This window comes from Aethalodelphis obliquidens, unplaced genomic scaffold, assembly GCF_003676395.1.
Source record: "Aethalodelphis obliquidens isolate GAN/ISIS:26980383/991018 unplaced genomic scaffold, ASM367639v1 scaffold6, whole genome shotgun sequence".
NCBI lineage: Eukaryota > Metazoa > Chordata > Mammalia > Artiodactyla > Delphinidae > Aethalodelphis > Aethalodelphis obliquidens.
This window is the reverse complement of record NW_020837950.1, coordinates 39,541,698-39,563,221: the sequence shown is the minus strand read 5'-3', so window position 1 is coordinate 39,563,221 and position 21,524 is coordinate 39,541,698. Positions and strand designations below refer to the sequence as shown.

At 48.8% G+C, this 21,524-nt stretch overlaps 1 protein-coding gene across 3 annotated transcripts in view; it reads right to left on the bottom strand.

Annotated features, from left to right (window-relative positions):
- Positions 1-930: 930 nt before the first annotated feature.
- Positions 931-21,524, bottom strand: part of STK32B (serine/threonine kinase 32B) — a 348,577-nt gene continuing 327,983 nt past the window's right edge. For 2 of the 3 annotated variants that reach the window (XM_027103382.1, XM_027103383.1), the window contains 3 exons: positions 20,433-20,564; positions 18,335-18,399; positions 931-1,194 (listed from right to left, as the gene is read on the bottom strand). In XM_027103382.1, the coding sequence (XP_026959183.1) occupies positions 1,056-1,194; positions 18,335-18,399; positions 20,433-20,564 (336 nt within the window). In that variant the 3' untranslated portion in view covers positions 931-1,055. Of the gene's footprint in view, positions 1,195-18,330; positions 18,400-18,791; positions 18,808-20,432; positions 20,565-21,524 lie in introns of those variants that run through there. The other variant, XM_027103384.1, reaches the window with a different exon arrangement.

Sequence of the window (21,524 nt, the reverse complement as noted above, 5' to 3'; positions counted from 1 at the left end):
GTGATTTGCCTGAGGTCTTCTGGTTAGTAAACAGCAGGGCTGGATTCTGGACACAGTCCTTGTTCCAAGTCCAAGCTGTATCCCCTATGCTACAGCATCTCCCACTTCAAAGACAAAGTGCTCCCTGAACAGACCATAAAGTAGTTTGCTCTTTGTGTGAGCCCACCGTCCTCCTACACTTTCTAACCACCTGTGCTTCCTAATTTATCAGGTGGAGCAGCCTCCTGGATGGCAGTTGGAGACCCTCTTTAAGACAATGCCGATGAGATGACATAACCCCTTTTCAGGAAAGAAAACTTGGAAGGGGACGGCGACTCAGAGTTCTGCTGTGGGACTGGGTTTTGGGAGGAACTCTGCTGATACTCTATAGGAGAGACTGACGGTCAGTGACGACCTTCTGAATGGGCATCTACGGGCCATCCCAGCACCAGGGGTGGGGTGGGAGTGGAGACCTACTGAAATTAAAGGTGGAGATGGTGGAGAGCCATCTTAGAAGGTCAGAAAGACTGGCCTGACAGAGAAGGCAAAAGAAGACACTTCCGGCTTAGCTCCAGGATCCGGGAATGGTGTTTCCATAGGCTGGGCTAACACATCAGATGTTTGAGGGCTGCATTTTCGAAAGTACTGTCTTAAGAGTCAGGATGGACCGAATTGCAAAGTTGTGTTGGTCTAATTGCTTTGGGGGAGGGGAGTGCACTTCAAATATTAAGGTTTTATTTTGCCCACGTGAACAACTTTATAAAGGTTTTGCATGTCCGCTACCCAATTGGATTCTTTGAATAACCTTGTAATTAGAGGTGGGGCAGAGAGCTGTTTAACCCCTTTGGCAGATGAGGAAAACTGAGGCACAGAAAGGGCAAGGCTTGTCCACAGTCAAGCAGGTATCAGCCGGGCAGCTGGGACCAGAACCCAGGCTCCCCAGCTCCGAGCCCAGGGTTCCTTCTCTGCTTCTGATGTTATTAGAGGTGAGGCAGGGACCATCGTGGCACAGAGAGGGGCTTTTGGTGGGCAGGGCAGAGGTGTGTGCAGTCCCGCTGGAAGCCACAGGTGGTGGCTTAGCTGCTGCAACTGCGGGAGCAGGCGTGAGCCAGGATGTTGTTGTTACACCCGTCCTGGAGCTTGCTCTGGGCCTGGCTCCCGGCTCGGCCTTCTGTGTCCAAGAGCTGGCCGCTCTGCCCTTGCTGCTTCCTCAGCCTGCAGACAAGCACAGCAGAGACCCAAGTTAGTGATGTGGAGCGGGGGATGTCCAGGGACACGGCTGGGGAAGCAGGGCGACCGAGGAGCCTGCATGTCGCGCTGGCCTGGGGAAGCACAACCCCTGAGGGGGCGAGAATGCTGTGTCTGCAGCCTGGCAGGCTGGGATCCACACCCAGCTCAGGTGTGGATCTGAAGTTACTCAACACCCAGAACCTCGGTTTCTCTATCTGTAAAATGGAGATAGTAATACCTACATCACGGCTCCTTGTGAAGTCCACAGGAGATCATGTATATAATTTGCCTAAGTTCACACAGTAGGTAAAGGGGCGTGTCCCACACATTATTCGCGCATGTATGTGTAGTGAATGCCCACTGATGGACCAGTCACCATGCCAGGGAGCAGAGGAAACCCTGGCGAGCAAAGCAGTCAGGTTCTCTGTCCTCATCTAGCTTATCACCTGATGGGGAAGAGGGACAGTGATCAAATTGTCCCACAAGGAAATATCTGAACAGATGAGCACCCAGACTTACAAACCACCCTATGACAAACTGTGTTAAGGGAGCACAATTTTTTTTTTATGCTAACACATATATATAGAATTTAAGGGAAAAAAATGTCATGAAGAACCTAGGGGTAAGACAGGAATAAAGACACAGACCTACTAGAGAATGGACTTGAGGATATGGGGAGGGGGAAGGGTAAGCTGTGACAAAGCGAGAGAGAGGCATGGACATATATACACTACCAAACGTAAGGTAGATAGCTAGTGGGAAGCAGCCGCATAGCACAGGGAGATCAGCTCGGTGCTTTGTGACCACCTGGAGGGGTGGGATAGGGAGGGTGGGAGGGAGGGAGACGCAAGAGGGAAGACATATGGGAACATATGTATATGTATAACTGATTCATTTTGTTGTAAAGCAGAAACTAACACACCATTGTAAAGCAATTATACTCCAATAAAGATGTTAAAAAAATTTTTTTTCTTGAAGTATAGTTGACTTACAATGTTGTGTTAGTTTCAGGTGTACAGCAGTGACTCAGCTATATGTCTATATGTATCTCTATCTATCTACCTATCTACTCTTTACATATTCTTTTCCATTATGGTTTATTACAGGATATGGAATATAGTTCCCTGTGCTATACAGTAGGACCTTGTTGTTTATTTTATTTATAGTAGTTTACAACTGCTAATCCCAAACTCCTAGTTTATTCCTCCTCCCTCCCTTCACCCTTTGGTAACCATAAATTTGTCTTCTATGTCTGTGGGCCTGTCTCTGTTTTGTAAATTAGTTCATTTGTATCATATATTTTTTAAAAACTTATTTATTTAATTAATTTATTTTTGGCTGTGTTGCGTCTTCGTTGCTGTGCGCGGGCTTTCTCTAGTTGCGGCGAGTGGGGGCTACTCTTCATTGCGGTGCATGGACTTCTCATTGCGGTGGCTTCTCTCGTTGCGGAGCATGGGCTCTAGGCGCACGGGCTTCAGTAGTTGTGGCTCGCGGGCTCTAGAGCGCAGGCTCAGTAGTTGCGGTGCACGGGCTTAGTTGCTCCGTGGCATGTGGGATCTTCCCGGACCAGGGCTTGAACCCGCATCTCCTGCATTGGCAGGCGGACTCCCAACCACTACACCACCAGGGAAGCCCCTGTATCATATTTTAGATTTTGCATATAAGTGATATCGTATGGTATTTGTCTTTCTCTGACTTACTTCACTAAGTATGATAATCTCTAGGTTCATCCATGTTGTTGCAAATGGCATTATTTCATTCTTTTTTATAGCTGAGTAATATTCCATTGTATATATATGTACCACACCTTCTTTATCCATTCATCTGTTGATGGACATTTAGGTTGCTTCCATGTCTTGGCTATTGTTAATAGTGCTGCACAAACATGGGGGTGTGTGTATCTTTTCGAATTAGAGTTTTCCCCAGATATATGCCCAGGAGTGGGATTGCTGTATCACATAGCAACACCATTTTTAGTTTTCTTTTTTTTGCGGTACGTGGGCCTCTCACTGTTCTGGCCTCTCCCGTTGCAGAGCACAGGCTCCGGACGCACAGGCTCAGCGGCCATGGCCCACGGGCCCAGCCGCTCCGCGGGATGTGGGATCTTCCCGGACTGGGGCACAAACCCGTGTCCCCTGCATCAGCAGGCGGGCTCTCAACCACTGCGCCACCAGGGAAGCCCCCATTTTTAGGTTTTTAAGGAACCTCCATACTGTTTTCCATAATGGCTACACCAATTTACATTGAGGAAGCAGGACTATGTACACTGCATCTCCTAACAGCTGGTCACCTGGTCACTTTCCACATGATTGAAGACGTCAACACACTTCTCGTTCTGATCTTCAACTGCAGGTTCATGCACTACCCCACATCTGTCACTCCATGTGGACCGTGCAGGCAAAAAATGAAACCAAGACATTTAAGGAAGCAGCGAGAAGTTTGAGAATAGGGAAGAACTCAGCTCAAACCCTGGATCTCAACATCAGCCACTTGGATCAAAGGGTCAAGCTGCTTATCTTCTGAGCCTCAGTTTTCCTATCACTGGGGACTATATCACTTCCTTGGCAGGTGGCTAAGGGGAACCAGAGAGAATGTGCGTGAAATATCTAGTACAGGGCTGGAAATAATATAACTACAGTTCTACCTTGCTCGGAAAGACACAGGTTTCAGCTGAAATGTACCTTGTACATTAGTATGTTCTGTCAAACAGAGTGCAGACCTATTGCCTGATTTAAATGAAAGAGTTGTTTCACCCAACAAACATCTGTACATACTTGTCAGGTGCAGGGCACTGTGGGTGATCCTCGGATGAATACAACACAGCCGTGGCCTCGGATGGATCACAGCTGTGTGTGTGTGTATGGTGGGGACGTCATGTGTGCGTATGTGTGCTGTGTGTGTGCACAAGGTAGGGATGCCTTGTATATGTGTGTGCATGGTGGGAATGCTGTGTGTGTGTGTGTGTGTGTTTGGCAGAGATGCCTAGTGTTTGGAACCATGCCAGTATTTGAGCAAGTCCTTCAGGCAATGTGAAATACCAGCAGCAACAAAGTCGTTTATAAGACAGTGAACTTGGAGCTACTGCCTCCTGTCCTTTTTTTTTTTTTCCGGTACGCGAGCCTCTCGCTGTTGCAGCCTCTCCCGTTGTGGAGCACAGGCTCCGGACGCGCAGGCTCAGCGGCCATGGCTCACGGGCCCAGCCGCTCCGCGGCATGTGGGATCTTCCCAGACCGGGGCACAAACCCGTGTCCCCTGCATCGGCAGGCGGACTCTCAACCACTGCGCCACCAGGGAAGCCCAACCTCCTGTCCTTTGTCTACTTGCAGGGACTAGGACCAGGTGCCCAGTGCCTCTGCCTCTGAGGCTTGCAGCCCTCCAGATAGGACAACTGGGAAAGGTAGTCAGGATAAAATACATCATCCTAGTGAAGAAGGGCTCAGGGCCCAGAGGCCCAGAGGCACTGGATCTAGAGGCCAAAGTGAGCAGGGAGGGGAGAGCCTAGGATGAGGAAGGGAGGTGGTCAGACTTCCTCAGCAACGCTGGGATTGCCTGGCAATCTTGCTCCCCTGGCCCTTTATTCCCTCTCCTACATTCAGAGACTCTCAGACACCTCTGGAGAGAAAATCAGATCGGAACTAGGGAACACTCAAATGACTAAGAAATCTATGAGAGTGAAAGGGAAATGCTTTTACTCCAAAGTAGGACATTGCTGTTTGGTTCACAATCTGTGAAGCCCCACAATTCTCTGGGTAAATTGCAAGATAAAGATGAATGCCATTAAGATTTTCTTTTAAATGCCTAAACATAGCATAGAAAGCATTACTATCTCTAGATTTCTGAACTTCCCTGATTATAACGCAAAATAAAGCTTCAAAGACTGCATAATAAAGAGTGGAGCAAAGGGATGAGACAGCCCTGATGAGGGAGAGATGGATTCTGAAATCTTGTGTAGATCAAGGAAGGCTTCCTGCAGGAGGCAGACTTTGAGCTAGGCTTTAAGGATTGGTCTGGAATGTGTGAAGCTGGAGGGGGTGAGGGAGGAGATTTGAAATGAAGGGACACCAGTGAGGTAAGTCACGGAAAGTAAAAACAATACTGCATGGTGGACCAGAGTCCTTTCTGGAGCTGGATAGTTTCAGCCACTTCATCTCCTCCTTCTGGCCAGAGCTATTTCAAAGAGTAGAACCGGGGGCTTCCCTGGTGGCGCAGCGGTTAAGAATCCACCTGCCAATGCAGGGGACACGGGTTCAAACTCTAGTCCGGGAAGATCCCACATGCCGTGAAGCAACTAAGCCCATGAGCCACAACTACTGAAGCCTGTGCGCCTAGAGCCCGTGCTCTGCAACAAGAGAAGTCACCGCAGTAAGAAGCCCACGCACAGCAATGAAGAGTAGCCCCCGCTCACCGCAACTAGAGAAAGCCTGCGCACAGCTACGAAGACCCAACACAGCCAAAATAAAGGAATAAAATATATTTTTAAAAAAAGAGTAGAACCAGCTGTTTCAAGTCTCCCCTCCTCTATGGAGGGTCATAAGTGTTCATAAGAATACTATGACCATGGGTACTGGAGGCCTAGAATGGTGTCTAAACGAGGTGTAAGTCATGCGCCTTGCAACTTACCACCAGGTGCAGTGTGAGACGAGAAGGCAGAATCCAGAAGCAGGGACCCCTCTCTAGACATCCACCCATCCATCCACGGGCTTACACAACTGGATTCGAATCTAGTTTTGGGAGGCTCCAAAGCCTGCATTCTTCCCACTACATCTGCATTCCCACCTACTACCAACCATTTAGCATCCAGCCACCATCCACCCACCCCTTCACTTTCTATCCACCTATCCATATATTCGTTCATTTGCTTACCCTATTCATCTACCCCATCCATCCAACCATCATCCATCCATATGTCCATCTGTCCCACCCCACCCCCACCTGTCCACCCCTACTCACCTAACTGACCTCCCTTTACTCACTTACTTATTCACCTACCCACCCATGTACCTCTATACAGATACCTATCTATTTACCTCAACCATTCATTATCCATCCATCCATCAATACATCCCTCCATCTACCCTTCTACTCATCATCCAAGTATCCACTTACCATCCATTTCACCTATTCACTATCCACCCATCCATTGATTCCCCCCATAGACCCCCTATTTACCCATCCACCCACACAGCTACCTCACATCACCTGTTCATCTAGTATCCATCCACCCGTCTATCCATCCATCCACCACCCTTCTGCCCATCCAGTCATCCATCTACTCCCATATTTCCATTCATCACTGCCACCCTCCCATCTGCTCAATGCCCACCCACCCATTCACATTTCTATCCTTCCACTCATCCTTTTTACCAGCACTATCCGTGTGCCAGGTTCTATGTTCTAGGCTCACAGTTGAAGGGGCTGGGGAGCAGGACAGAGAGCAAACAGTGAACATTCACTGGGATGAAGTCTTTGCTGGAAGGAAGCAGTATGGCTTGGCATTCAAGGCCTGGGTTTGGAGCCAGACTGTCTGGTTCTATCCCTGGGTCTGCCACTTACTAGCCGTGTAACTTTGGGAGGCTACATTCAAACCCAGGGCTGTCTGTCTCCAAGACCCCTGCCCTTTCCACTGACTCTTATGCCTTTCGATCTGGATATGGAAGGAAGGTAGCATGGAATGATTTTTCCACACTCTGAAGGAATTAGAAAGTCTCAGTTTGCTCAAGTAGGAACCCACGAACCAAGACAATGATATGAAACCATATGGTTGGCCCCGAGAGCTCACTTCCATGACTAGCCCAGAGCCTAGTTATCTATAATTCAGGAGGAAACGAAAAAGGATTTTACGTATCTTACTAGACATAGCCCAAGTCTACGGACGCAGATTGCCTAGTTATCTCCATGATAGCAGGAACATTTCATTTTCTCAGCCACTTTATCAAATTAACTGTCAGCTTTGTGACCAGAATTCTGAGTGATGGATGTGAATGCTCTCGTCCCAAACTCAAGCATTAGATTCCAGAAGGAAGTGCTCTGTGACGGAGACCCTTGCTTAACAAGAACAGAACACATTAAAGTTTGTAATAATTTGGGCTGGAGGCATTTTTCAAAGGCAAAGCACTACATAGGACTAAAATAAAATGGTTAGCCATCAAATAATTTCAAATCAAGCTATTTCACACCCTGAGGATGGAATCAGTTTCATACCAACATTGATCTGCAGCTTCAAACCCTAGGTGCGGCCTGGCCTCCCGTTCCAGGGTGATGGCCAGCTTTCCTTTGTGCTGTGTGCTTTAAAAATGGGAAACCTTTCAAGCGCCGTCACACCTATTCACGTCATTTCACTGGTTGTATGTCTCCTGGACTGTGTGGAATCGTGGAGTGGCAGTGTGGCACGGTGGGAGAAGGCAGGATTTGGAGCTGTACAGAATTGGATCAGGATCCCACCTTTGCCGTGACTGGCTGAGGGGCCTGGGGGAACTTACCCAGCTTCCTGAAGCCCCTGTTTCCTTACCTGTAATATGGCCACAGCACCACCTCTTTAAAGGAGAAGATGAACTAACGCGTAGTATCCGTCTGCCCTGTAACAGGCACTTTATAAAGGGCAGCGATTTTTATGATGATGATGGCAGTGTGGGGACACCCCCATTTCACAGATGGAGAAACTGAGGATCAGTAAGTAAAGCTTAACTTCCTGCCACAGTTCTGATGAATGTCTCCCAGCAAGGAGGCCCCCACAGATGATTCTGCAGGCCTCGTTCTGGGGGATCAAGGCTGAAGACCTGGAGAAGAGGAGGGTACTGGAAGGGGGTACACACACAGTGGCTGAGAGTCAGGACCCAGAAATGGGTGAAACAGGACAATAGGCTCATGGGGAGGGAATCCAGCCCCACAAGTCATGGTGGGGTCCAGAGGGGCCTATAAACCAGGGAAGGCTGGGCATGGAAATGGCAACTGGAACTGGGTCTCCAGCCTGGTTACTGGTCTCCCCTCCTCTGGGCAAGGGACACCGAAAGCCATCTGTGGCTGCACGGCAGCCGGCACAGCGACCAGCCTGGGGCTGGTGCATAGTCAATGTGTGTTGGAAGGCCGGGCGGGTGAATGCAGGGATAAATGCCCAGCCAGGTTTCCACCCCTCATCAGCAGCCTGTTTGCACAGGTTGGCAGGCTCTGTCTCAACACACCGAGGGGGGAAGGATGCCAGTCCCAATTAAATGGAGTAAAAGGATGTCTTAGCTGGACAAAAATTGGATGACCATTAGAACTGGCGAGCTCACAGCCCTCGTGGACAACAATTTGCCTGAGTCAACATGCATGGAGCTGTTTCTCTTGTGGCCAAGGGAGTTGATAGGTTGTTATTTTGTGTGTATGCGTAAGAGTTCATTAAAGAATTAAGGCAAAATGATGTTTGACATGGCACTTAATCGATACAGTACTGTATTGGTCTGATAATTCTGTGCAAAATTAATATTACTAGCAAACACTTGGGCAGTGCTGACTGATTGTGTAGGGGGGCTGTTAGGTGCTTAACATCTGTTAACTCACTGGTCTTTACAACAATCCTTCATATGGAGTAGGTTTTAATACCCCAGTTTACAGATGAGGAAACTGAGGCAGTAGTGCTCACACAAGGTCACAAAGCTAGCATGGATCAGGATTCTAAACCAGGCAGTCTGATTCCAGAGGCTGTGCTTGTAGCTGTTATGTACACTGCTTCTCTATGGGTAATAAATACCAGAGTCGAAGTTACCAGAAAGTTCTGAAAGGGAACACTCCAAATTGAAGAATGGTTGTCTGTTTGGGGACAGGGGGTGGATACTGAAGAGAAGAAAGCAAACAGTCACCTGGTCTAATTGTTTGTACACTGCAAGAATCCCGCCTCTAGCATCCCTAGCAGAGAGCCAGCCAGTCTTAACCCAAACCCCACTGCCCACCTCTCAAGATAGCCCATTTCATGTGGGAACTGCTTAAATCCTTAGAAACTTTTCCTTCATATAGAATTTCAACTGAGAAATCTGCTGCCTGAGAGCTCCTCCCCATTGGCCTTTGTTGTGCTTCCCAGAATTATTCAGCTGATTCTAATTTCTCTCTCATGGGACACTCCTTCAATTCTTAGAAGCCCCCTGGACCTCCATCATCCATCTTCCATCGTACCCCAGGTCCACCCTGCCCCACTCCCCGCCTGCTCTCCAGCTTGGGAGTCCGACTTGTAGGAATTGTATCGAAAGCTCCCAAGCTCTTTGGGCTTCCAGCTGGGCTTGGCCCATGGGGAGCCCTGGCAGAAATCAGGAGTAAGGGCAGTCAAGTTTGGGCATCAGGTCCCCAGCCCCTTTCCTGCACTGTCACCTGGGGCTGCTGGGAACATTGGAAGGTCGCTGCTCCAATCAAGGTAGCCTTCTCCCTGGACGACCTCCCTCTCCTCCTCTCTGTCACCCACCGGGTGGGAACACCTTGCCTTCTCCGAAGCCCCAGTTCACTGCACAAGCTTCTATGACGCCCTTACAGCCACACCTTTGTAAAGTGTCCTTTGAAAATAAATTATCCTTGGAGTGTTTCCTCTGCAACTCTGACTGATACATGTTTCTGCTCTCCCATGAGGTGTCTCTTCCTTAAGTAAAAACTCAGTATAACTGGCTGTTCCGCTTTCAAACCTCATCACTTATTGGGAAGACCACCTTGTATGCAATACTTATCTCACAAATTCAGTAACAGCCTTTGGCCAGAAGCATTACAATTCTGTCCATTTTATCGGCTTTGCCTGAAGCAAAACCTATCTGAGGGAGTCTTAGGATGGCGTCAGCTATGGCATGGGTGTGATATAGCAAATTGTAGGGGATTATTTTACTGAGCGTCCTCTCTATATACCCCTCTGCAAATGGATGAGCTCTGGGAAAATTGAAGGGATGGCAGCCCTGGTTTCTGAGTGATAGGGGTTGAGATTCGATGAGTTCATCCTCACTCAGCACCTCCTCATTTAATACCTACACCCACCCTTCCAGATAAGAATTAACAGCACCCATTCTGAGGGTGAGAAAAGGATGAGAGAGGATGAGGAACTGGTGGTAGGTCACACAGCTTTTCAGAGGGGAGCCCCGGCTCCTTCCCAGCTAAGTGATCCTCCCTATGCAATGGCACTAGTAGATTTCTCTCTAGATTTAGAGGTGGGGCTGACCTTTTACGTCTGAGCTGGCTTAAGGATGAGACTTGCTGGGTCCTCACTTCTGTGGGTTGGGGGCCTGATGGACAGGGAGCCACTAACGGTGTTCACCAAACGTTCTGATTTGCCCCTCTCGGCACGTAGCAAGATTGCACCTCCTGGCTCCTCTGGGGCTGGGTTCGGCCATGTGACCAGTTCTGGCCCATGAGTGTGAGTAGAAAGGCTACCATCAGGCTGGAGCATTGCCGATGCAAGACCCTCCCGAAGTCTCTTTCCCTCTGTCAGTCTCACGGCCATGTTCCAGAGATGCTCCTTCAGTCTGCGTCCTGGAATGATGGGGATGGTGACATGGCAGCAGCATCCCCCAGCTAACCTGCCATGAACAGGAAACAGACCTTTGCTGTTGTAGGGAGTTTGGCCTCTTTAGGTTCAGAGAGGGGTTCTGGAGATTCAGACACTGGTCTGTGGGTGAATAATGGCCTCAGTCCAATTCTCGGCCAGAGAGTCACCATGGGAAAACCCTGGGGCTGCAGATTGAGATGAACTCTTTGACGGCCAAGGGACCTGAAATGGTGTCCACTTTGGGGCTGGTACTTCCATGCCTGGGCAGCCAGCTCTCCCTGTCCCCTATTCCCCCGTCCTATCCATGTACAGTTACCACGTTCTACCTGCCCAGAGGAAGGGAGGAGGTCAGACAGAAAGCCAAGAGGGACCACCTGCCATTTCTTTATTAACCTTCCCCAGACCTCAACATCTGTCACTCCCTATTCTTTCCTCTCCTGGGCTCTATTTACCCTACGCTATCATCCTTACTTTCCAAGTGGAGTGGACCACCATCATTTTGCCTTTCTAGTGATTTTATAAATCTTACCTCCCTCTCACAGCTATTGATTGGCCTAAGGGCAGACACATGACCCAATCAGCACCAGTCAGGGTTCTCCAATGGCCAGATTTGATTGGTCCAGGGACTAGCACCTGACCAATCAGAGTCATTCCCTGGGGTACTCGAATTTGAGGTCAGGAAAGCATTCTCCTTCTTGACTTTCCTCAACTCCCTGTTTTATCTACTTTCTTGAGTTTGGTGGCAGAGCTGGGAGACTCTGGAGCTCAGTGTGTAGAAAGAACTGGTTTACAGTAAAAGAAAATGACTTTGATGTGCAGAGAAAAACAAATCACTGGAAGAAGGAAGGAGTGAGTTCAGGCAAGGTTCCTGGCCCCCGTCCCAGTTACTTTGGGATCACATTGCATTCCAGCACTTCCTGTGGCTACATGAGTCCTGCAGTAAGTTTCCATTTCACTGAAGCTGTTTTCTTTTTGTTTTCATCCCTTGTAGCCATGGTAGTCTCAGAGAATTCACCATTTATGCTGGTATCTTCCTCTCTAGACTCCTAGAGCCACGATTTGTGTAGGTTAAGCCATGGGACTTAGGTATGTGTTTTTTAATATATATATACACACACATATAAACATATATACACATACATATATATATACGTACACAAACACACACATATATATACACATCCCAATAAACCCCTTGTAAGTTGAAAATATCCTAAAAGTCAAAAATGCATTTAACATACCTAATCTACCGAACATCATAGCTTAGATCTTCCTACCTTAAACGTGCTCAGAGCTCAACATCATTAATCATTAGAGAAATGCAAATCAAAACTACAATGAGATGTCATCTCATACCGGTCAGAATGGAGATCATCAAAAAATCTACAAACAACAAATGCTGGAGAGGGTGTGGAGAAAAGGTAGTCCTCTTACACTGTTGGTGGGAATGTCACCACCACCACCACCACCACCACCACCATCATTTATTCTAAAACAGAACATTAGGTCCTATTTATAATTTTCAAGTTTACACATAGCCTCATTTCATGTAAGGCCTATAAATATTGACATAACAAATTAGGGCATCTTTATATTAACAGCCTTTAATAAAGCCATTTAAAATTTGAAAAAAAAGAAAAATTAGGGTACCTCTTTTTTGCTAGAGAAAAGCGATTGAAGGGAAAGTAAAGATGGGTCTTTAAATGAGCTAAGTCTGAGCAGACCAGTAAGAGCATGTGCTTTACTGCTCGGGGCAACGGGCTTGTATACACTCGGGGCGATCTGTCAGGGTCTGCGTGTCTCCCTTGGCTGACTGAAAACCAACGCTCCTGTCTTTTATTGGTTGAGATTGATATGTCAGTATCAGTCACCCTTTTCCACCTGGCTGAAATTCCTTTGGTGGAGAACCAAGTGAAATGGACAGAGGGCCCTGATTCCCATGGGATTGCTTGATTTCGAGTTTTCATGAAATTTGAGTTTTCGAAAGAGCCCAGAATCCAGTGGATGGAAGAAGAGAGTTCAAGTCCTTCATCTTCCAATTAAGAGTTGCAAGAGCTTGGGAATAATAATAATAATAAGTACCTCAGGAAAATGTGATGAGCAAGGATTAGAGCCATGGTTCTCCACTGGGGGTGATCTGCTTGCCAGGGAACAAGTGGCAATGCCCGGGGTCATTTCTGGCGTCACAGCTATGGAGGTGCTACTGATAGCTAATGAATAAAGGTCACAGATTCTGCTAAACATACTACAATGCACAGGACTGTCCCCACAGCAAAGAATTGAGGTCAGTAGTCATCAAGTGTCAACAGAGCTGAGGTTGAGAAGTCCTGGATTAAAGGAACAGGATCTAAAACCATAAAATCATGTACAGTTACTGTTAATAATATTATTAAACATAACATGTGCAGTGTTCGATGTTTAAAATGTAATGTCTTCAAGGGCTCCAAAGGTAGCTTAAATGTGCTTTTAAATGTTTTCATTTCTTTAAGAGAGGAAGCAGATAGAAAATTCACCTCCTCAAACTCCTTTCGCACCAGGGGCTTTTTATCCTGCAAAACTTTGTCAAATGCTATTGAAAAGACCTTTTGGAAAAATCACCCCTGCTCGGATCTTTGGCCAAAATAGGACAAGCCCCACAGTGCACTTCTCAAACTAATGGAAGCTCAGCTGCCCAGGCCCTGGAAGCCCCGACCAGTCCCTGGAAGCAGATGCTCCACCTGGCTCAGTGGCCTTTTGCCAGCTGAGACCATTAACCAATAATAGCTGCATTTCCAGAAAATTAGGCAGTGCTAATTTTAATCTTGTTCCCTGTTTAGAAACTGAAGTCCAGAGAGGTCAGACCTAGGGCATCTCCTCCACGTTTTCACAGCGGCCTAAGAATGTCTGCATCCCGCCATCTCCCCTGCAGGCTTCAAGCATCCTGAGGACATGGTCCTGCTAGATCCACTTCCATGACCCCAAGTCTCAGGTCAGGATTATAATATATCTGTCAAAGGGCTGAATGAGAACCTTCTATGGGAGCTGCCACAGTAGATGCCCGGCCCGTGTCCCCTTGGCACTTCATGCCTATGACAGCTTCCTCATCCCACGGAGGGAGGGGAGCTTTTTCTCTCTCCAAGAGTTTTTTCTAGTTGAGGAAGCGCACTTGGCCCATGCAAGAGGTAGGTAGTTATGCTGGGGCGGTTAGAGCCTTCAGCAGTATTCTTCCACCCACGAGGGCTCGAAGTTGCAGGTGAATGATCCAGGGCAAAGGAGAAAGAGGGCTGGAAGGTTTGCAGTGTGTTTGGCTGTTAGCATAACTGACGCCATCTTGGGCCTGTTCATTTCCTCCTGTCCTTCCACTGACCCTACCTAGGACTGTACTGTGTAGTAAATCTCTTCTCTGTCGTCAGTGGTTTTGTAATTAATAGATATTGTTTAACGATCATGAGGTCCAGGTAGTCTCCAAATAATGATAAAGACCTTCGCTTTTCCTGGCATATTCCTGGCACCCACCCATCATAAATCAGATAAGGCCTTGACTTACTTACTTACTCCAAGCACTTACCCCCATACCCTAGGTTAACTATAAAATGGTGATGGTCCCTCGGAGGTGCGGAGTGCAGCTGCCGATGCCTCCAGACTGCCATACGCCCCATCCAATCCGCACGTAAGTTACCCGCAATAAACGTCACAACTGTACTTTATGGAGCTGACTGCCTCGTTGTTTGGTCTCAAGATACCTTCTCAGTTCGTTGGGCACTTTTCATTCCCTCTGTCCTCGGAGACAGTTTTAGATGGGGAATTCTCATGACTCAGTCCAGAACCAACTGGAGGATATATGGTGTGGGCACTCTGGTCTCCTGCAGAAATTCTCATCAGAACGACTGGAAGAACAAGGTACAGTGCAGATCCCCAGGCCCATTCTCTCAGCTTCTGATTCAGAAGTATGCCGTGTTGGTTTCCCGGGCGCAGGGCTGGGGAGCTGTAACACGGTACCACCAGCTGGGTGGCTTATAGTAACAGAAATGTACTATCTCACAGTCTGGAGGCCAGAAATCTGAACCTAAGGTGTTGGCAGGGTTTGTTCCTTCTGGAGGCTTTGAGGGAGAATCTGTTCCAGGCCCTCTCCTGGCTTCTGTTGGCTCTGGGCCATCCTTGGCTTTCCTAGGTCTGCACATGGATCACACCAATCCCTGACGCCATTTTCACAGTCTTCTCCCTGAGTCTGTGTCTCTTTTCTTATTAGGACACCAGTCATATTAGGACACCAGTCATATTAGGACACCAGGCAAGGGTCCCCTGCCCCAGTATGACCTCATCTCAACTAATTATATCTGCAACAACACTATTTCCAAATAAGGTCGCCTTCTAAGGTCCTGGTGGCTAGACCTTCAGCATATCTATTTCGGTGGGGGGAGACACAGTTCAACCTGTAACAGATGCAGCAATTCTAAACGCTAACAACCCCCCGGGAGATTCCGACATGACCCCCTGTGACTGTGGCACTTCCGTCTGGTTCTTCTTTACAGAGCCTTCTGCAGAGGCAAGGCCTGTAACAACGGTACACGGAGCAGGACCAGTCTGTTGCACTTTGACAGCCGGGCGTGCAGAGAATGAAAGGAAACAGAACTACTGGAGGGAGGCAGCGAGGGGCAGCATGGTCCCAGCGGAGCATGAAGGGAAGCCTGGCTCGGCGTCTTGGCGTCCCCTACTGTCACCCCACTGGCCACATGTCTGAGGTCGGAAAGAAGGTACTTGACTTAATTTTCCAGCTACTCAAATGCCAACACAGCAGGTGCTTCAAAAACAGGATTGCAGAAGGAAGTGCAGGATGAATAGCGCCGACTTTTTTTTCTTGGTTTAAAAGGAAATCTCTTGCTTTGGGGCAGATCATGCCTCATGAATTGACTTCTCACAGGCACTTTTGTAGAAGAGAAACCGCAGCAGAGAGGGTTATGGGTAGATGCACTGTGGCTCCCTTCCCACGTACTTTGTGGAGCAGGGATGGGGTCTGACATGGAGGGGTCGACGTGATGCTCAGACAGCATCGAGACACCAAGCCGTCCACCTGGATAGTTTTATGTGGTGGGTGGGGAGAGGCTGGGGGAAAGGCACTCCTCCCAGAACACCTGCTCTGACAGGTAGCCTATAGCCTCAGAGCCACGGGGGAGCACCTGAGGTGAACAGAGAGGCAGGGATGAAAGAGCAGGAACCTCGGTGAAACCCATGCACATCTCCCCTTACGGGCCATCTTCTTTCCTGCCTCCTGCTTTTGCATATGCTGGTCCTTGACCCCGCAGCCTCCATTGGAAAATGACTTCCACCCTCCCTCTGTTAACGGTGCCAGCCTCACTTCAAATCCATGATCACAACTCTCAAAGGGGTTCTCAGCACGGCTGGGCGATCCTACCACATTTCCCTATCCATTCACTCTTTTTTTTTTTTTTTTTTTTTTGCGGTACGCGGGCCTCTCACTGCTGTGGCCTCTCCCGTTGCGGAGCACAGGCTCCGGATGCGCAGGCTCAGCGGCCATGGCTCACGGGCCCAGCCGCTCCACGGCATGTGGGATCTTCCCGGACCGGGGCACGAACCCGCGTCCCCTGCATCAGCAGGTGGACGGTTAACCACTGCGCCACCAGGGAAGCCCTATCCATTCACTTTTCCATGTGAGAAAGAGCACCTAATTGGTCGAAGCCACTAAATAGTTAGATTTCTGCTAAAGGCAGCCAGAGGCAACCCCTAACAACACAAGGACGGATATCTCATGTTCATCTTCTTTTAAAGGGAAACAACTTGGATTCTTCGGATTCTAGATTGAAGCATCTTCTGGCACGCGGCACAATACGCAATGTGATTGCTCTCCGCTCGGGTCCGTCACCCCTCTGCCTTTTCACAGGCTCACATTTGCCATCCAGGCACTCTCTGAGGACCCTTCAGACATGTCTGAACTGATAAAGGACCCGAGGCAAGGTTGCCTGGAGCCCACCATCACTTTGGCCCAAAGTGCCCAAGCTGGTTTGAGCGGAAGTTCCCAGGACTGGGTGTCTACCGCTGGGAGGGACCATGAGCCTCAGAGCAGGCAGGACCACAGGGAAATTGTGATGAGCTCTGAAACCGCTCACCACGTCAGCACCGCCCCCTCGCCTCGCCCCGCCCCGTCCCAAGTCTGACGCGCTGTGTTGCGGAGGCACTTCCCGTTCTGCTGGGACCAAGGACGTAGTCTCGCAGTGGGTGAGGCTTGCTCCTCCAGCTTGGTGTGTGTGTCTGGGCTAACCTGGGCATCCACCAGCCCTAGAGCTTTAGCTGACCAGGATAAATGACAGGCTGCAGTGTCCTTCACCTCCCCCAGTGCCCACTGGGAATGGGGCCCCGCCCTGCGCCCCCCACCCCCGACCTAAACAACTCTGCCCCGGGGCCCTCACCTCGTGCTGCTCCACCCTCCGTGCACGCTTAGGGAATACAAACTTCTTCAACAGCCGCTGGTCCCTGTGTCTGCCAGGCCGTCTCGTTCTCTGGGCACTGTCCTGACTCCTGGAACTCCACGCCTTGCCCTCCTCGCCCGTCAGGACTCAGCCGGGCATGCTGGCTCCAGAAGCTTCCCTGACACCCAGGCTGAGCCTGGCACCTGCTGTCGGAGCCACGCCTGGGCTGCCGTTTTCCATATCATGCATCCCCAGTGCTGCTGTCACCTGCTATAAGCTGAAAATGGCGGAACGCTGGTGAACGCCTAAGGGCCAGCCTGGCATGTGTCCATCTGGCCCTCCTGGAGGTAGGGAAGCGCATCCCATCATCTCCACAAGCCCAAGGCCTAGTTGAGTGTTGGCCAAATGGGGCTGATGTGCTGTCAGTCCTGCCTACAGGGCTTCAGCTCCTGCTGCATGAGCCCACGGCTGCCCAAGCCTCTGCTCTGACTCATCAGGCACAGGTGGATGAACCCCCAGATAGTAACATCAGCTGGGACCAAGCCTGAGCCTCTGCTTCCTTGACTGCTGTAAGGGCAGTCATGCGGCCAGGTCCGACCCCAGCTTCGCCCCTCCCAACTCAGCATCATCCTATCTCCTGCCAGCCAATGATGCTGGGGTCCTAGCACAGTCCACACCACCTCACCCCATCAAATAATAACAAGAACAATGACAATAACAACAACAACAATAATAGTAACCCTTTTCATGAGGACTCCTACCATGCCAGGTATTGTATGAACAGCCTCATTTAACCTTACAACAAACACACTGCAAGGGAGTGATTTCCACTTTGTCACTGCTGAAAATGAGGCTCAGTGACGTTAAGTGACTTGCCTTAGGTCACTCTGGCAGCGGAAGAGCCAGGACTTGATCCCGGGCAAGTTTGCTCCAGAGCTTGGGCACGTAACCGTCTGTAGGCCTGCCCCTCTGCGCCAGCATCCTGTGTGCCGGCTTGGTCCTCCTGTGGCCACCCCACTTCATATGAACACCCTGAGGCCCAGAGAGGTGAAGTTAGCGCCTTGCTCAGGCCACATGGCAGAGGCAGGATTAGAACAACGGCGTCCACCTGCTGTTTCCCTTCCAGTGTCGTGGCTGGCTTCATGGGGGGCCAGGGACCCCGATTCCCCCAGGGAGACTTTCTGCCCTTGGAAGGGCTCTGCCCAGCAGATGCTGGTGGTGGACTTACTTCTCTCTGTTGAATATGATGAATTCTTTCCGCACTGTCTCCAGGCACTGCTGGAGGTGTCCATTCTGTCAAAGAGCACAGAGAGGGGACTGTAAGTGATGAAGCATCATCCGGGGAGTGAGGGCGAGCAGAGACTGATCTAAATGGGGCTGGGGACAATCAAAGCGGCTGGAGCAGCCCTGATTGTAGTGGCGGCTGTGCCACCGGGGGTGGGGAGGGGGGCTGGCAGACAGAGATGCTTTTCTCCATTTGAAGCCATTAAATCCAATTTAAAAGCCATGTTAAAACGGAATAGGAATTGAAAATCATGACCTTGGTTTCCTGATCACTTGAATGTTCGTTAGTCCTAATTAAGAAGCATGGTGGGGAGAGGGAGAGATTTAAGGCCATCGTGCAAAGGTGCTCAATCTCTTCAGGGACAGGTGCCCAGGACCACCCGTCCCACGGATGCTCTGTAATACACGTCTCAGAGGCTGCCTGGATGCAGAATGTACACTGCATGCCTGTGCAGGAACCCCACACCCTTGTGTGCCCTTACGTACACACACCCAGCCCTTCCCAGGCCAACTTCTGCATTAGGCTCTGCAGGCACTGGCCTAGGCTCCACGATACTCTTAGGGGCTACAAAGATGTTTTAATTTCTTTTCAAATAAGCTGAAAAAAATGAATTTTTAAATTTGAAAGTTATATTCATCTTCCTACCAATGTAATCATGCACTACAATTTTTAATATATTTTGATGGAGGAAGGGGCAGTTGTGGGTTGAATTGTGTCCTCCAAAAAGGTATGTTGTGGAATGGATAAAGAAGATTTGTATATATACAATGAAATACTACTCAGCCATGAAAAAGAACGAAATAATGCCATTTGCAGCAACATGGATGGACCTGGAGATTATCATACTAAGTGAAGTAAGTCAGAAAGAGAAAGACAAATACTGTATGTTATCATTTACATGTGGAATCTAAAAGATGACACAAATGAACCTATCTACTAAGCTGAAATAGACTCACAGACATAGAGAACAGACTTGTGGTTGCCAAGGAGGGGGTGGGGGAGGGAAGGAGTGGGAGTTTGGGATTAGCAGATGCAAACTATTATATATAGAATGGATAAGCAACAAGGTCCTACTGTATAGCACAGGGAACTATATTCAATACCCTGTGATAAAACATAATGGAAAAGAATATGAAAAAGAATGTATATATGCGTATTACTGAATCACTTTGCTGTAGAGCAGAAATTAACACAACATTGTAAATCAACCATACTTCAATAAAAAATAAAAAATAATATTTTAAAAAGATATGTTGAAGTCCTAACCCCCTAGACTGGTGAATGTGAGCTTATTTGGAAACAGGGTCTTTGTAGATGGAACTAGTTAAGCTGAAGTCACCCTGGAGCGGGGTGGGCTCTACATTTGACAACGGGTGTCCCTAAAAGAGGGCCGTGTGAAGACACAGAGAGGAAAACGCCACGTGAAGGCGGAGGGAGAGATGGAAGTGATGCAGCCGTGAGCCAAGGGATGTGAAGGGCTGCTGGCCACCGCCAGAGGCTGCAAGAGGCAAGGAGGGACCCTCCCCATAGCCTTTGGAGAGAGCAAAGCTCTGTCAATACCTGGTTTTGAACTTCTGGCCTCTAGAATTGTGTGAACACATTTCAGTTGTTTTAAGACACCAAGTGTGTGATACTTTGTGTTGGCAGCCTAGAAAATGAATGCAGTGGCCCACAGAGTGTGGCCCTGGGTGCCTCCACAGTATAAAACCTCTGCAGAGGGTGCTGGGGGCTACTCGGAACAGCGCTGGTGTCGCTCAACATCATTTCTTCTGCTCTTGCTAACAGATACGGAGGTTCCTGCGCTAGGAACAGTGCTAATGTGAATGATGAGAGCACGGATATGTCCCTCTACAGGGATGATTTCACAGGGTCCTGCTATGAAAGACCACTTGTTCGATGGAGGCATTTTATTGACTGCAAATGAACGTATTTGGTGGGGCAAAGTGACAAGCCCCCCATCTGGCTAAGAAGCAGCTCAACCATATTCACTGGAGTATAGGATTCCTCTCTGCCTGGGGTTTGCTCCTGAGACGGCACTCACCAGAGGACAGCTGTCCTTCGTGCCATCTTTGGACCTGTTCTTTGCCAACCTCTTCTTCTTTTTGTGAAGTGGTTTGGATTCAAGAATCATTTCTTCAAGTTCAAATGTGGGATCACAGTTCAGTCTCCCTTTCTGAAAAGAAATGGAAAAGAAAACACGGTTTGCCTTTGTTCCGTGCCATTGAATTGTATTTTCATTCATCCATTCATTCAATCAATCATTCATTCATTCAACAAGGAACAATGAACTACTCCTATGGGATACGTCAGCTACACTTTCTTCCTGATAATGAACAGTGACACACCCTCGCTGCACACGTCATTCACTTATCCCCATAATCCCGCCCACCTTGCACACCCCACTTATTAACATCCACAGGTTCCCTTGATCTCCTTACGTATGTTCATTTCGTGAGGTTGAGTTCAGTTTTCCAATCTGTTCTTTTCACTTATTTTCTCATACTCTCCTTCTCATGTCATTACTACCTTTTCTATAAATATCATTTTTAACAATTCCATTTAAAAATACCTTTTCTGGCCAAAATCTACCCAGTTCCCCATCCTGGCTCCCTGTTCTCCTACAGCTAGAGCCAGCTGACCCTCAGGCCTGGCTCTGCCCTAGGCTGGGCTCCTGCCACTTTGGTCAGGAGCAATATTGGTCTCCCTGACTTATCCCAGGTGGCTCTTTTCCATCCTGAGACCCAGCCCAGGATGCTGGCCCTCTCAGGCAGCACAGGCTGGTGGTTATAACATCAATGGCTCTGAAGGTGCTCAGAAAAAACAACAACCCAGTTCTGCTGCTTTCTGACCTTGAACTTCTTTGGGACTCAGTTCATTATCTGTAAAGTCTGGATAAGCATTCCTCCCTCATGCAAGATTAAACAAGTTAATAAAGTTCTTCATGTAGGGCCAAGTGAGAAGTGAGTCCTTGAGTAGGTGTCCCTGTTCCTGATTGGATGGGGGCCAGGGAGGGGAGGGACCATGCACAATCGGGCGGGGGCTGCCAGCCTTGCCACTGAGTCCTACAGCCTCACCTTTCACCTGCGTGTCTTTGAGGGAGACATATAACCTCTCTCTGCCTCAGTTTCCTCAT